This window comes from Symphalangus syndactylus, chromosome 1, assembly GCF_028878055.3.
Source record: "Symphalangus syndactylus isolate Jambi chromosome 1, NHGRI_mSymSyn1-v2.1_pri, whole genome shotgun sequence".
Classification (NCBI taxonomy): domain Eukaryota; kingdom Metazoa; phylum Chordata; class Mammalia; order Primates; family Hylobatidae; genus Symphalangus; species Symphalangus syndactylus.
The window spans coordinates 7,813,801-7,830,604 of record NC_072423.2 but is presented as its reverse complement, the minus strand read 5'-3'; the positions used below and the strand labels follow the sequence as shown (position 1 = coordinate 7,830,604).

Below are 16,804 nucleotides of genomic sequence, written 5' to 3'. Positions count from 1 at the left end.
ATTCCTCAGGGATCTAGAACTAGAAATACCATTTGACCCAGCCATCCCATTACTGGGTATATACCCAAAGGACTATAAATCATGCTGCTATAAAGACACATGCACACGTATGTTTATTGCGGCACTATTCACAATAGCAAAGAGTTGGAACCAACCCAAATGTCCAACAACGATAGACTGGATTAAGAAAATGTGGCACATATACACCATGGAATACTATGCAGCCATAAAAAATGATGAGTTCGTGTCCTTTGTAGGGACATGGATGAAACTGGAAAACATCATTCTCAGTAAACTATCGCAAGGACAAAAAACCAAACACCGCATGTTCTCACTCATAGGTGGGAATTGAACAATGAGAACTCATGGACACAGGAAGGGGAACATCACGCTCCAGGGACTGTTGTGGGGTGGAGGGAGGGGGGAGGGACAGCATTAGGAGATACACCTAATGCTAAATGACGAATTAATGGGTGCAGGAAATCAACATGGCACATGGATACATATGTAACAAACCTGCACATTGTGCACATGTACCCTAAAACCCTAAAGTATAATAAAAAAAAAATAAAAAAAAAAAGAATTTATTGCAGACATTGCATTTTTTCCATTTTGGAATTTCCATGTGCTTCTCTGTTCTTAAATACACTTTCTCTTTGTTGTGATTTCCTACATGCTTACTCGTTAGGAGCATGTTTTTCTTGAAGATGTGCTAAAGCTGCTTTGAAATTCTCATTTCTTAATGCTGAAGTTTGATCATCTCAGGGCTAGTCTTCACTGATCATGTTCTTTCTTGGGTGTGGACCTTGCGTTTTTGTTTCTTCATATGTTTAGAAATTTGGATCATCTCTTCAGTTTTTTAAATGATTCGTTGTAGAGAGGCAGGATTCAGGATTCTGTTACAATCTCCTGAAGGGTACTGGTTTTTTGTTTGGTTCTGTTTTAACTGGTAGCTAACTTGACTGAAGTCAAACTCTAGACTCTACCTTTCTGGCATTAGGGAGCTGCTGTGGTGGTCTCGGTTCCATTCTTTTAGTGGATATAGGCTAGGGCATGATAGGTTAGGTGTCAGAATGACATCATACAGATTTGGCCCTTTCTGAGGCACTCTCCTTTCTGAGCTTCCATTTCTTTCTCACTTTGCAGCTGCTGTGGTCACCGTAATCTCTCACCTCTGCTTCTTCATGTCTGGGAGTTTGTGAGGTTTCTGTTTGAGTTTTAGCAGCCATGACAGAACTTTATACACTCAGACGTACAGAATGGAAATCAAAATTATAGAAATGGCAAACTCTGTGTGTTAAAGGGTCATGGAGGGGGCGGGTCACAAGACCACCCGAAATTAGATGGTTTATTAGGAGGACTCCCAGGACTCAGCATATGATCCTCCTCCTGGCTGTGATTTATGACAGCAAAAGCATAGAGCAGAGTCAGCAGCAAGAAGAGGCACTGGAGTGGCGTCCAGTGAAGACCAGGCTCAGCCTCGCCTCTGGAGACTTTCTGATTTAACCTTATGTGTAGCCAATGAATGAAGCAACCTAAACCCTATATCTTTTCTGCTCCAAAGTTAATGGTATGAAAGTAGCTATGATGTGTGTTTCGTGAAAGCTTTCTCATGTGATTTTATAAGTATGCGTCATGAGCATGTGGTTCAGACACATGGGACAAGCATGTCTTCATGGCTGTAAGGAAGGCCACCCTTAGTTTATAGTGATCAGTGCCTGCTTGAATGAAAACATGTAAACAGAGCTAGGAACTTATTAAACTGTTTTATAAAACTTATGAGGAATTGTGATGGTTCCTTAATTCCCCCTGCATACTTTCATACCGAGGTGACTTCAAGATATTCCTAAACAGGCTCCACCTCTACCATTGGAGCCCCCCGGACAGGCCCCGGGGCTGCCTGTTGTGAGTGTCTCCTGCATGATTTTGACTCACACCTGCTGTTCAGTAGCACAGCCTGTCAAGCTTAAAAATGGTTTCTTTCTTTATCTGATATTCTAATTTATAGTGTTGGCACACAAAAATCTAAGAAAATCAATGATCGCTTTTGGTAAATAATATATGAAAAATATTAATTAGCAAATGAGAAATTTCCAAGTGATTTTACTAAACTATAACATTCTAATCAATTCAAATGTTCTGTATTCCAGGACCTTTTTTCTATCAGTGCTTATGTTCATGCTCAGAAACCACAAATCGACATTCACAGTTTTGAAGGCACATTTACCAGGGTAAGTTAAACCTGTTGTTCAATATAAATAGAGTTATTGTGTAAGTTAAAAGTAGCAAACCTTTATTTTGAGACAGTAATTCAATCAAGAATAAATTCAAACAGAAGTTTCAAACTAGGAAGGGAAAACCTATATAATGTTTGAAGTTCTTAAGTATACCCATATTAAATATGTCTTTGGGATACATTTAGTACAGTTTTTGGAATTTTTTTAGCATATTTACTAATAAGATCTTTATCTCCTAAAATATTGTGAATCAGTTAAATGAAGTAATTTATTTTCATTTTTTACTGAATAGTTGGTATACTATAGTATTCACATCATGTCTAGCTTTTTACTGAGTTGGGTGGGTATTTATATGTATGTGAGTCTGTACATGCATGTTATGTTTCTTTATACACATATGTATATTTCATGCCACACACTTTATATTATTATAGAGTTTTGTTAAAGCTGGAAGCACCTTGCCCCTGACTAACAGGGTTTGAGAGACTCAGTAACTCCTTATTTTAACAGCTTATAACTGATATTATAAATGCTTTATAGTACGGGATTTTAGTACATGACTATAGGTTATTTGTAATTGCTGCAGTTATTTTAAAAATACTTTTGTTGGTGAATTCACCTTTATTTCACTCTTGGTCACATGCAGGGATTGGCAAGCAGTTGTCATCACTTGAAAAAGCATTTACAGAGCTTATATAATGTGACAGTTAGTGTGCAGACTATGGGAATGTGAAGTACGGGCACCTGTGAGGTCGTTACAGTCCCTTGGGGCACTGGGCCTTTTGTAGCTGCCTATTTCCGTAGGTGCTGCACACAAGCATAAGATGTTCGTGGAGGGACAGAGGAGGAAGCATGTCCTGGTGATAAGTATCATGGAGTGAATTCTGAAATAAACTCATATCTTTCTTTTTTAAACAAAAGTAGTTATTATGAAAACAACATGTTCTTATTAAAGACAACATATGAGAATAAATGTTAAAAAAAGGTACCCTTGGTAAGATAAATGAAAAGTTATTTATGTAACCACTATTAAGAATTTGAAATATTGCTGGGCGCGGTGGCTTACACTTGTAATCCCAGCACTTTGGGAGGCCGAGGTGGGCGGATCACGAGGTCAGGAGATCGAGACCATGGTGAAACCCCATCTCTACTAAAAATACAAAAAATTAGCCGGCCGTGGTGGCGGGCGCCTGTAGTCCCAGCTACTCGGAGATGCTGAGGCAGGAGAATGGCGTCAACCTGGGAGGCGGAGCTTGCAGTGAGCCGAGATCGCGCCACTGCACTCCTGCCTGGGTGACAGAGTGAGACTCCGTCTCAAAAAAAAAAAAAAAAAAAAAAAAAAAAAAAAGAATTTGAAATATTATTTGCTTTCTTCCTTTCCTTTTCTTGCTCTTTCCTCTAATTTATATTGCTCATGACTTTGAAAAGTCAGAAATGTTCACTAGACCATGTGTGGAAGTCCGAGGAAGTCGGAGAGAAAGTGCAGGCTGGCTCTAAAACCTGGTTCAAAGGGGAGTGTATGGCTCAGTCTGCAGGTGTGACAAGGGCTGGGGCGTATCGGACTAGAAAGGTATCAGTGGCTTGACCGGAAGAAGCCATTGAAGGATCTTCAGCTTAGAAGAGAAATGATAAATACAGACGTTTTTAAAAGATTCATTCATAAGTTCTGATTCCTTTAGGATAATGGTGGCCACTTTGTTACATACCACACAGCCTTCCAAAATCATACAGGCTAACTGTGAGAGTAGAGAGTTTAATCTGTAGCTCATGTTTAGCAGAAATGTGAGGCAGAAAATACTGTGAACTTCAATCTACTGTAAGTGGGGGAAATATCCAAAATAACACAGTTAACTCCAGAGCCAGGATGGTGCAGCAGAAGGAGATTGTCTTGGGATGCTGATATCATCCAGGTTTTGCACACAGAAGAAAAAGAATTCCTAAGTAGCATAATACATCCTGTGAATGAATTGGGTAAGTAAAGCTTTGGGACATTGAAGGGACTTGCGGAGAAAGTACAGGTTGGAAGTGACCTTGGGGGAATGTATAGGGGCAAGGGGCACTGGTAAAGAGTTGGTGGCTCTAGGAGGCCTGGTTAGGAAGAAAAACACAAAGTTGACCTTCCTGAAACATTATAATAACAATCAGAAGAGTCAGCCCACACCACCCCAAAAGGATGCTTTTCATTAAAGACATTGAACTTCATTGTGCCTGTAGAAGAAGGCACTCTTGGACTAAGAAACAAATTCCACCTCCCATCCTTGGAATAGGATTTCCTATTTGTACAGATTCAAGAAAAACAGCTTTTATTATTATGAATAGAAGAAGAAACTCATCTTGCTGTCTTGCCCAGGCTAGAATGCAGTGGTGTGATCATAGCTCATTGCAACCTCAAACTCCTAGGCTCACTCAGTCCTCCTGCCTCAGCCTCCTAAAGGGTCAGGATCATAGACATGAGAGCCATCATGCCTGGGCCAATGTAGTTATCAGCAGAAGAAAACAGATAAGTGGGAAGCAAATTTTCAATTAATAAAAAATTTCCAAAAACAAGGAAAGAAAAAACCTCAATGCAAAGTAATTCTATAACAGTGCAACAAGCCTGATATAAATGTAGCTAACCAAACAATGGTACTTAGGAAAGAACACCATAAATCAGACATTTAAAAACGCAAGAATCAAAATGGAATAAATTTGTCAAAAATGTAAGAATAAAAGCTCAAGAATAAAACAGGACAATGTGAATGAGAAGGCTAACTGAACTCAGGAGAACACTGAACGTGAGCATCTGAGAAGGGAGGACTGAGTCACAGCGTGCCTGTAGGGGATGCACAGTAAGAGATACGGAGGTTGTAAAGAAGAGAGTCAAGGAAACGAGATGATCGAAGAGGTGAAAAGGACTAGAAGTTGATAGATGTGGAAGATCGGCAAGAGATACCCAACATGAGAGTCTTGAAACAAAATCATGAAACGGTTTGAAACATTGACAGCTCAAGTATGTGTTATTAAATACAAGGACGTCTGAAGGTACACACTAAAAAGGCCCAGCATGCACGTGAGAAAACTCCAAGACATGTAACTGCTGTCATATTTTACATATACAGGGAAAAATCCTTTGATCTCCCTGGGAAAATGACCAGCTCCCCACAGTTGGAAGGGGCCAGGTTGGTGTCAGTGTTCTCAGCATACAGAGCCATACAAGAGCAGCACAGCCTTTCCAGGAGGCTCAGGGGAAGAATGTGTGAGTGGAGTGTTTTGCTCCTTCAAGACTGTCCTGCAAGTGCCAATTCTGTGGAGAGCAGTCTCAAGCATACAGAATTCAGGTGTGTTGTACACATGAGCCTTTTGTGAATAATCTTACAGAGGCTTAGCTCTGCCCAACCGATAGGTGACCTGGGTGGAAGTTTTATGGTGAGCACTAAAGATCTAACAGACCTAAGAATAAAACAGTGGAGGGAGGATGGGTGGAAGATGGTACAGTGTATGTGAATTTTATATGCTTCCTCAAATAATCAGCTGAAAAGCAGGAAGATGAGGAGAAAATAGAAGGAGCTCATTGGTTGCTATGTGAGTGGAAAGGCAGTCAGAGACTTTATTGAAAGCTGACGAGCTCAATAGTAGCTGTCAAAGCAAGGAGAGTAGGAGAAGGCAGGCTACTAGAACACTGGCAAAATGGTAGTGACCAGAAAATACACACCTCACCAAAAAATAAATTTGGTTTTAAAAATTAGACAACAGTTGATCAATTCATATGGCTAAAGATGCATAGTACACGGGCTCTTTCACACAGAAAATTAATTGGATCAGAAAGGAAAGCCTAAAGGGTTAAGGAAAGATATATCAAGCAAATACAAATAAAAAGGAAGCAGGAGTTGCAGCCTTGGTACTTAACAAGAATACCAGTATAGAATCGAGAAAGCATTTAGAATGAGGTGAAGAAAGATGCTATAAGGTAATAAAGTCCGTCATAGGAAACTTTAACATCTACCTGCAGTTCCCAGTGGGTCAGGTGCACAGAAAGGTAGGAGAGGTATAGAAGAGAGCTCAGAACATGAGCAGTAAAATATATGATTTTAAATTTTTATTGAACTTTGTTCCCCAGTAATTTTTATTTGAGCATATATAGGGTGTCACCAAAAGTTGAACATACATTTGTTTGTAAAGAAATTTTTAGTTCCATAACGTAGAACTCATACAGACAATATTCTGTGATCACAATGCAATAAAGTTGGTAAGCAGTAACAAAATCAGTGAATGAAACGACTTTCTGCCTGTAAATGTAAATACTATATATTCATTAATTTTTGTATCATAGGAGAAATATAAACTGAAATTGGAGAATTTCTAAAAAATATTGGTACTGGAGACACTGCATATCAGAATCTGAATCTGTTGGATATGTGTGGAAATAGGAAAATTTATAATCTTTATATATATATAGCAATAAAAATAAAAATGAAAATTATTGAATTAAGTATATGACAAAGTGAACAAAAAGAGTGCAGAGCGAAGGAAGAACATATAAAGGTTAAGGTCATATAACTAAAAAACAGAACCTTAAAACCATTCTGTTAGGGTGGGGATTTCAGAGGCCAGGTAATAAAAGGAGGTAAGTTTTTCTAAAAATACTATGTGTTAAGTGATACAATATTGATTCAGAGTAAACTGTGATAAGTAAAGGTTGTATATAATAATTCTCAGAGCAACCACTAAAAAAAGAAAGACGTCAACAGAGGTGATGAAGTTAAATGCTAAAGTGGGATCAACTGGTTTCTTTCCCCTGAAAAAAGACAGGTGCAGGAAACCCAAGACCAGGTGTGACAAGTAGAAAGCAAAGAGCAGCAAAGAGCAAGATGGTTGACTCAGTAATTAAACGTCTCTGCAGTTAAAAGGCAGAGACTGTCAGACTGGAGAAAAACATAGTACCCCCAAATTTATAGAACTAATAGGCAACATAAAATCTACAGGAATGGATTTTTTCTTCTAATCTATAGAATGAGGACATGTAGTTTATTAAGACTATAGAATATTAAAATAACATTAGGAAGGCACTTTAGCATATTGACAGATATTATTAAATGCAACAGCTACATAATACACATTTTTCAAAATCTCATGGAACAATTCCAACTATAGTTGAATATAAAACAAGTCTTAGTATATTTTTTAAAAATTGCAATTATATATTCACTAATTACAATATGGAATTAGAAATAAAAAATCTTAAAAATCCTCAGATATTTGGAAATTAAACTGATAAACCTAAGTTTAAAGTTAGATGGTTTAAATCCCCAATTAAATGGACAGGAGTGTCAAGTTGTATAAAAAAAGCAAGATTCAAGTATATGGTGCCTATAAGAAAACACATTAAAAACAGGTAAAAAGTAAAAAATAGATACCGTACCAACAGTAATCAAAGCTGGAGTTACTTACAGTAATATCACACAAAGTACATTTCAGAGCATAATGAGAAAAGGATTTATTATGGAGACAAGCCCTAAACGTTTATGCACTAATAACAGAGCTGCAAAATACAGTCATGAGTTGCTTAATAGTAGAGTTACATTCTGAGACATAAGTTAGACCATTTCGTCTTTGTGCAAACATGATAGAGTGCACTTACACAAACCTAGATCGTGTAGCCTACTACACACCTAGGCTATATGGTATAGCCTGTTGCTCCTATACTTCAAACTTGTACAACATGTTACTATGTTTAATAATGTGGGCAATTGTAACACAATGATAAGTATCTGTGTATCTAACCATAGAAAAGGTACAGTAAAAAATGCTGTATAAAAGATTAAGAAATGATATACCGATAATGTCGTTAGTATGGAGTACTAATGACAAATGGAGTTTCCAGAGCTGGAAGTTGGTCTGGGTGAGTCAGTGAGTGAGTGGTGAGTGAATGTGAAGGCCTGGACGTGGCTGCACACTACTGTAGACTTTTTAAACACTGTACATGTAGGCTACACTCAACCTATTTAAAAATGTTTTCCTTAAATAGTAAATTAATCTCAGCTTCCTGTAACTTTAATTTTTTTTTTTTTTGAGACAGAGTCTCACTCTCTTGCCCAGGATGTAGTGCAGTGGCACAATCTCAGCTCACTGCAACCTCTGCCACCCAGGTTCAAGTGGTTCTCCTGCCTCAGCCTCCTGAGTAGCTGGGATTAGAGGCAGGTACTGCCATGCCCAGCCAATTTTTTGTATTTTTAGTAGAGATGGGGTTTCACCATGTTGGTCAGACTGGTCTCGAACTCCTGACCTCGTGATCCGCCTGCCTCGGCCTCCCAAAGTGTTGGGATTACAGGTGTGAGCCACCGTGCCCAGCCCTATAACTTTAATTTTTAAAAAATCTTTTTACTCTATTAATAACACTTAGCTTAAAACACAAATGCATTGTACACCTGTACAAAAATATTTTCTTTATGTACCTAGTCTGTAGTCTTTTTTAGTTTTTAAATTAATTTTTAAAATTTTTACTTTTTAAACTTTTTTTGTTAAAAACAAAGACACGGCTGGGCGTGGTGGCTCATGCCTGTAATCCCAGCACTTTGGGAGGCCAAGGCTGGCAGATCACGAGGTCAAGAGATCGAGGAGACCATCCTGGCCAATATGGTGAAACTCCATCTCTACTAAAAATACAAAAATTAGCTGGGCGTGGTGGCACGTGCCTGTAGTCCCAGCTATTCAGGAGGCTGAGGCAGGAGAATCACTTGAACCCAGGAGGGTAGAGGTTGCAGTGAGCCGAGATTGTGCCACTGCACTCCAGCCTGGCGACAGAACAAGACTACATCTCAAAAAAAAAAAGAAAAATGCAGACACAGACACACACATTAGCCTAGGCATACTCGGATCATCAGTATCGCTGTCTCCTCCTCACATTTTGTCCCACTGGAAGATCTCCACGTGTAATAACAGGCATGGATTTGTCCCAGGATAACAATGTGTTCTTCTGGCAGACCCCCGGAAGGACCTGCCGGAGGCTGTTTTACAGTTGTTTGTTTTTTAATAAGTAGAAGGAATACACTCTCAAACAATGATAAAAAGTATAGTAACACAAACTAGTAACATAGTTGTTTGTTATTTAATATTATGTACTGTACATAATTGTATGCGCTAGACTTTGATGACTGGCAGCCCAGTAGTTTTGTTTTCACCAATGTCACCACTGACACGTGAGTAATGTCTAATGCTATGACATTCTGATGGCTGCAGCATGACCATGCAGTAGGAATGCTTCATCTCTGTTATACTTTGATCGGGTTACTGTGGTTTGTGCCATCCACCGTCTACTGAAATGTTGTTAGGTTGTACATGATTGTACCTGGAGCAGAAACTGTTAGAACTTCAAGGAGAAATTGACGAATCCTTTATGATAGTTGGAGATTTTAATACCCACTTCTCAATAATTGAACAAATGAGTAGGGAGAAAATTAGTAAGGATATAGTAGAACACTATAGTGTTGAAGAACACTATTCATAAAGTTGATTCCATTGATAGATACAGAGACTTCAGGCAGCAGGATGGGTAGTTTACCCAGTGCACACAGAACATTTTTTAAGATGTGCCAGAAAAAAGCTTAGGAAAAAAAAGTCAACTCATAAAATATGCTCCCTGACCAAGTGGGCTTAATTGAGAAATTTATAATAAAGGTTTCTCAGAAATTGCCAAATATCAGATAACAAAGGATACGTTTCTGAATATCTTGTGAGTAAATGTGTTTATGTCAGAGCGGAGGTGGAGGTTGGAACTGTCAGGGTCAGAGCGGAGGTGGAGGTGGGAACGTTGGGGTCAGAGCAGAAGTGGTGGTGGAATTATTTTCGTCAGAATAGACTTGGGCAGGGCCCTGAATTTCCAGGCCACAATGCTCAGTTGCCATCGAGGTTCTAGAGCCTGAGGCTCCCACACCCTTTTAGGAGCAGGTGCTGGCTGCTGCCCTGGCTACTTTAGGATGGTCAGTGCAAGTGACCTGTGTCTCAGGTGCAAGTGCCAAGTGTTGAGCACAAACTGAATTTAGGAATGGGAATGGCTTCACCTCATGAGGCACAAGACATATGCTGATGGCCTGATGATGGTGGCCACTTGTGGGAGGCTGTGCCGCTCAAAAGAGAGAGAGAAACTTACTTCTGGTTTTCAAGCTAATTGAAGATACATTTACCTTGTGTAAATTACTTCAAGTTCATTCAAACAGATAGCCTTTCATTGCCTTTGATGTTTTCTAAGAGTTTTTTTTTCTCATTTTAGATATATCCATTCTGAAATCTGAATTATTTTGATGAAAGTTCTTGATTTTTGTGTGTATTTTTCAAAAAGGAAGAGAATAAAGACACGATAACTTGTTTATAATGAGAAAATGAAATTCAGTTAAATTCAAATTTATCAACTGGGCATTGTTAAGGAGTGGTATCCACATATCTTCATTTTTTATAGTGTAATATACATAAGACAAAATATATCTTTCTTTTGTGTCAGCTTAAATACTTAAATAAGAATTAGAACAAATTGGCTGGGCATGGTGACTTATGCTTATAACCCTGGCACTTTGGGAGGCTGAGGTGGGAGTTGAGCCCAGGAGTTTGAGACCAGCCTGGGCAACATAGGGAGACCTAATTTGCTTACTTATTTATTTATTTTTTGAGATGGAGTCTCGCTGTGTTGCCCAGGCTGGAGTGCAGTGGCACGATCTCAGCTCACTGTAGCCTCTGCCTCTTGGGTTCAAGCAATTCTCCTGCCTCAGCCTCCCCAGCAGTTGGAACTACAGGTGTGCGCCACCAAGCCCAGCTAAATTTTGTATTTTTAGTAGCGACGAGGTTTCACCATATTGGTCTCTAACTCCTGACCTAGTTATCCACCCACCTCGGCCTCCCAAAGTGCTGGGATTACAGACGTGAGTCACTGCACCCAGCCCCTGATTTCTAATTAAAAAGAATTTTTTTTTAATTAGCCTAGTGGGGTGGCTACAGCTGGAGCACGCCTGTAGCCTCAGCCACTTGGGAGGCTGAGGTGGGAGGATTGCTGGAGTCTGCGAGGTTGAGGTGTAGCCTGCCCTGAGCTGTGATTGCACCACTGCACCGCAACCTGGGTGACAGAGTGGGACCCTGTCTTAAAAAATACATATATATACGGAATTAGAGCAAATTAATTGAAGGTCCCTGCGGCAGTGTACCCAGTATGCATGCTGATGCCTGTGCAGAATCTAATGCAGATGTGGCGCTGTGATGATGTCTGCTTCCACTTTCCTCAGATTATGTGAGAACAACCTAAATTACTGATTGTATAACCTTTTTCATTATGTGAATGATTGAGATCACTAATGTCACTTACTGTTCAAAATCTATATGTATTCTCTTGGAAGTTTGGGGTTGTAAATTGTAGCCAGTTTTGAAGTATTAGCAGTATTTATAGTCCTTTAACATCACATTCCCAGTTAGTCATTTTGAGAATGTATTTTCTGCTGTAATTTCTTTTGCAAACCATAGCACACTTATCATTGTTCATGTCTTCTTCAGCCAAAATACTCTCCTTCAAAAAAGCAAACCTCTGCTGTTTGTTAAGTAAGGTACGCTGTTGAGAGAACAGCATGAAATGGTAGCATTTTGCATCCTCCCCCAAGCAGATTTTATCCATTCACACTATAGACCATTAAAGAGAAGGAAAGCAAAATAGAGCATTTTAGAGATAATTTATTTTCAGTCTTCCCAGTCTTTATTCTGTGCTTCATGAGATTGGTAAAAAAACATCTTTTGGAATAATTTTCTCCATGTTAGAAAAATGTTTAATGTTTATAGTCAATCATTGCCATTCCAGAACTGAAAGAAAAATGCATAGATACTGTGTTTTCTTCAACATAAAATTATGTTAGAGACAGAAACATTCATATGAAAAAATGGTCATAGAAAAGTAACAGGAAACCAGCTAAAATTTCTAAAACTAAATTATGTAGAACCTTTCGTTTACATTTGAGAAACCCTTCTAAAATTTTTATGCCCTTATTCTCTTGGACTTTGACAGTAGGAGAAAATATAGTACTAAGAGATTGACATGCATCAATAATTAAACTTTCATATCAAGTGAATCATTAGGAAGAGTTTAAAGGGAATACAATTGTGTGAATTTCTACTGGGGTGGTGAAGTCACAATAGGCATCTTCCTGCAGGAGAACCTGGAGGAGCAGGTACCTGATGCCTCATAGAGGTGGAAAGCTTAGAGTAACAGCAGGCAGGAGGCCCTGGAGGAGCAGGTACCTGCTGCATCATGGAGGCAGTAGGACGTGGAGGAGCAGGTACCTGATGAACGATAGAGGCAGGAAGCTTAGAGTAACAGCAGGCAGGAGGCCCTGGAGGAGCAGGTACCCAATGCTTCTTAGAGGCAGGAGGGCGTGGAGGAGCAGGAACCCAATGGTTCGTAGAGGCAGGAGGCTTAGAGTAACAGCAGGCAGGAGGCCCTGGAGGAGCAAGTACCTGATGCTTCATAAAAGAAGGAGACTCAGAGTAACCACAGGCAGGTGACTCATTATAGCATCATGCTTGTGGGCACTGCAGGTCAAAGACATCTGGATTCCTGTGGATATTAGAAAAAGAATTTAATGAGTGTTCTTTTATTTATTGGACAATGTTCATTGCCTATTCTGTGCTAGGTGCTAGGAAGGTAAAACCCATAAAATATGGGATTAGAAACATGTCAGTTGCTCTGATACAATAAAATTCTGAATTTATGGTAGACAAAAATTTTATTGCTTCATGCTTTAAAATGATAAATATGGAATTCAGTATTTAGCTTCTTAATGCCAACTGTCTGCTGAGTTGGGTGTGCCAACGCTGGAACCTCTAGACCCCCAGCAGGTAAAGGATATACCGTGTCAACTGTATCTGGGAAGTAGGAATGAGGATATATATCTTTTTTTGTTTCTTCAACAGTGTTAGAGGATATATATATATTTTTGTTTCTTCAGCAGTGTTAAGCTGAGTTATACTGTAACACCATTTGTTTGAATGAATCAGAAATTGCCCATTTCAGTGCAATCCTAAATTCAATTACAAAGTAGTCTAATCCATAGAGGCTACTTGCTTTTTCCTTAAAGTTGATATTTTGGTTGTTCTATCAAATCATAAAAGTCATAGGGATAACTCAGTTTTTCTGGATTGTTTATCTTAGCATTGGATAAATTGTATGCCTTTACTCTGAGCAGCTACTTTAGTTATAAACAAAGTAAACAAAAGGCAATTTCCTTCTGGTATTTTCTGTGGAAAAAATATGAACAGTGTCGGAAAATTAAGTACTTGAATGTTCTTCTGTGTTTTAAAGACCATAATGGTGGTGTGTTAGCTACTGTGCAGGAGCTTAATTTGATTCCAGTATATTTTGACATTTGTAAACATATTACCATTAGTATGAAACCATATAAAAAATAAAGTGGTTAAAGGTATAAACCACTTTTACAGCCCTCCTCCCTTCCTGATTCAAATACTAGTATTACTCTTTTGACTCTTCCTTTTAAGTTCTTTTCCCCTGTAAAAATGCAGATTTATATTGGGATAATATAATTCTTAGGTTTTCCACTTAAAAATATATATCCTTAGTATTTTGCATATGAATACAGGTTAATTATCAGATTTTTATAAGTTGTAAACTGCTAAGTTCAGGAAAGCGTGCAACATGTTGTACTTGATAAAGTGGAATTGAAGGAAGTAATTCCTAAGGGACTGTAGAGTTAAAGGTATTTGTGTATCTGCAGAAATAGTAATTGGGCGATGCTGGAGTCAGCACATACTGTAGACAGATTGTTTCCATCCAGGCTGTGTCTGCAGGATGCCTGCTCCTTAAGACCATTGACATCACTGAGAAGACCTGTTTATGTCCTTTGTTTTGGCTGGCATTGCACTTGTGCCCACTGAGATCATATTGTAGATGATGTAACCAAGGTACTGTTTATTTAAATGCCAGTGTATATTTTTGAAATGATTTTTTTTTTTTTTTTTTTTTTTCAAAGAAACAGCACTCCAGCTGTGTTGTAAACAATTCCCAGCATCATAGCCTTCACTCTCCCAAAGGCTCAGACGCTAAGGTCAGTCTTCAGGTCAGGTGGTCGCCTTCTTGTGAAGGCATGTGGTGGAAGGTCCACGATCCCCAGGGCCCTGAGAGTCTGACCCTGAGCTGCACCTGCATTGCAGGACTCTTCCTAACTACTGGGCATGGTATTTTGGGCATACAAGGCAACTGGAGGCCAAATGCCTTCCTCAAATTGAAAGTAATTGAAAATACTTTAGTTACTAAATAATTGCCATGTTAGGGGAAATATTTTGGAAACTGTTAGGATTGGTTTAGATTCTGTGCTTCACAAACAAATCAAGTATATGAGAGAATCAAATATCTAGCAAATATCTTCCAGATAATGAGCAAAATGGCCAACAAATATCTAGCAAATATCTCCCAAGTAATGAGCAAAATGGCCAGAATTACATCATTTGAAAGTGGTTTGATAAGTAAAGAGAAGGAAAACACCAGTAGCATAAATGTATTTTGTACATGGAGATTATTTTGGAAAATATGTTTTCAATTTCTTTCCTTTTCAAATTTGATTTCTTTTTTTTTTTCTTAAGGTATATCCTGATAGGAAATTCTCATTTCATAATAAAATACAGTTTGTGGAGGGGGCATTATTTTACAGGAGACGCCCAACAGTCAGGACAGTGTGTAGCTTTTACCCTATCCAGACGTCGAGGTCACTGCCTTCCACGTGGGACGTCTTCCCTATGTTACTTCTAGATTCAGGGCTGTGGATGCTTGCATTCCTTTATTCTAGTAAGACTTCCATAACCAAAATGTAGGCCATGACTTTATATTAAGATGAAAAATTCCCAGATTTTAAATTGTAATTTTCTTCTCTGAATATGAACATTGAAAGTGTAAATGTAAAACTAGACTGTATGTATTGCTGTTGTGATACTGATGTGTGGCCATATTTGTTTGCTATCTGTTTAGGTAGTTAGCATCATATAACGTACTTGAATTTTGTTTAAGAATATTTAGTGTAATAAGAGCATACTTTTTTTTTTCTTTGAGACGGAGTCTCGCTCTGTTGCCCAGGCTGGAGTGAAGTGGCGTGATCTTGGCTCACTGCAAGCTCCGCCTCCCAGGTTCACGCCATTCTCCTGCCTCAGCCTCCCAAGCAGCTGGGACTACAGGTGCCCGCCACCACGCCCAGCTAATTTTTTTTTTATTTTTAATAAAGATGGGGTTTCACCGTGTTAGCCAGGATGGTCTCGATCTCCTGACCTCATGATCCACCCACTTGGCCTCCCAAAGTGCTGGGATTACAGGCGTGAGCCACCGCACCTGGCCAATAATAGCATACTTTTAAAGAGGAATTTAAGAGAAATACATTTTAAAAATATATGTTTATTTTATAACAATATTCACAGAAGCATTTTCTCTCTCGTGAATACATGTACACTTAAAAAGCATTGCCCTTGTCCTTCACGAGAGATAGAGAGGAAATTACGCTATGCATGCAAAAGAAATGTTGAAAAGTTGACTTGTAGTTATTTCTGTGCTAATATTTTCTACTTTTCCAGGAGTGTTGTTAAAGGACGTGTTAAAGATGTAGTTGAATAAGCTAGGCATGCTGGATGCATCTGTAAACCCAGCTACTTGGGAGTCTGAGATGGGAGGATTGCTTGAGCCCAGGAATTTGAGACCAGCCTGGGCAACATAATAATACCTCATAAGTAAATAAATAAATATTAGAAGATATAGTTCTTTCATGAAAATTTAGAATTATTTTGTTTGTGTATTAATGTTAAGCACTGCAAGCAATTAATTGATTACAGGAGTTCTTTGAATTTGTACTTTCAATTTTTTATAGTCCTTTTTTTCTAACGTCCGTTTTGCAGTGCCTTTGCACTGCTGTTCACTTGGATTGAGCTTGTGGACCTGTTTCTAATACTGAGGATATCTAAGGTATGAATAATGAACAATCACTCATTTGACAGTTTGTTTTCTTTTTGTCTCCCTGCACAGGAAGACAGTGACCCGCCCATTCATGAAAGTCTCAGCATAGAAAATACACTGTGGGCAAGCACCATTGTTGCATCAGGTAAGGAAAACATTCTCCTCTGAGTGTGATTGCTCCCGGATAGATGATGCTTTGTTTTGTCCAGGGACTCCAAACAAGTGTTTCTCACAGTGCCCTGAAATATTTAGGGACCTTGCTAAACGCAGACTCCAGCTCAGTGGGTCTGAGACAGTCCTGGGAGCTTGTGGCGAGGCTTGTGCTGCTCCTCAGACACTGCACATGGTTCTCAAGGCCTGAGACAGGGAGAGGTGCTGCAGCCTTCGTGCAGGAGTACAGGGATATTCTGTTCGTCTTTGACCTGTTTCTTGACAAACTTGTCAGTGTTCCTTAATGAGAGGCGCCACAGAAGAGCTTGGGAAGCCAGTGGTGATTTTAGCACTTCTCAGTCATCCGAGAAGAGTTGGCAGGAGGAGAGTGTGGCTGAAGTGACTGTGGAACGGAAAAGTATTAGAAGAGGCCAGGCGTGCTGTGAGACGTAGATGATGTCAGATG

At 39.1% G+C, this 16,804-nt stretch overlaps 1 protein-coding gene across 5 annotated transcripts in view; it reads left to right on the top strand.

Moving 5' to 3' along the window:
- Positions 1-16,804, top strand: part of ATP9B (ATPase phospholipid transporting 9B (putative)) — a 319,070-nt gene that overhangs the window by 137,818 nt on the left and 164,448 nt on the right. For all 5 annotated transcript variants that reach the window (XM_055295727.2, XM_055295708.2, XM_055295691.2 and 2 more), the window contains 2 exons: positions 2,151-2,231; positions 16,258-16,333. In XM_055295727.2, the coding sequence (XP_055151702.2) occupies positions 2,151-2,231; positions 16,258-16,333 (157 nt within the window). The remainder of the gene's footprint in view (positions 1-2,150; positions 2,232-16,257; positions 16,334-16,804) is intronic.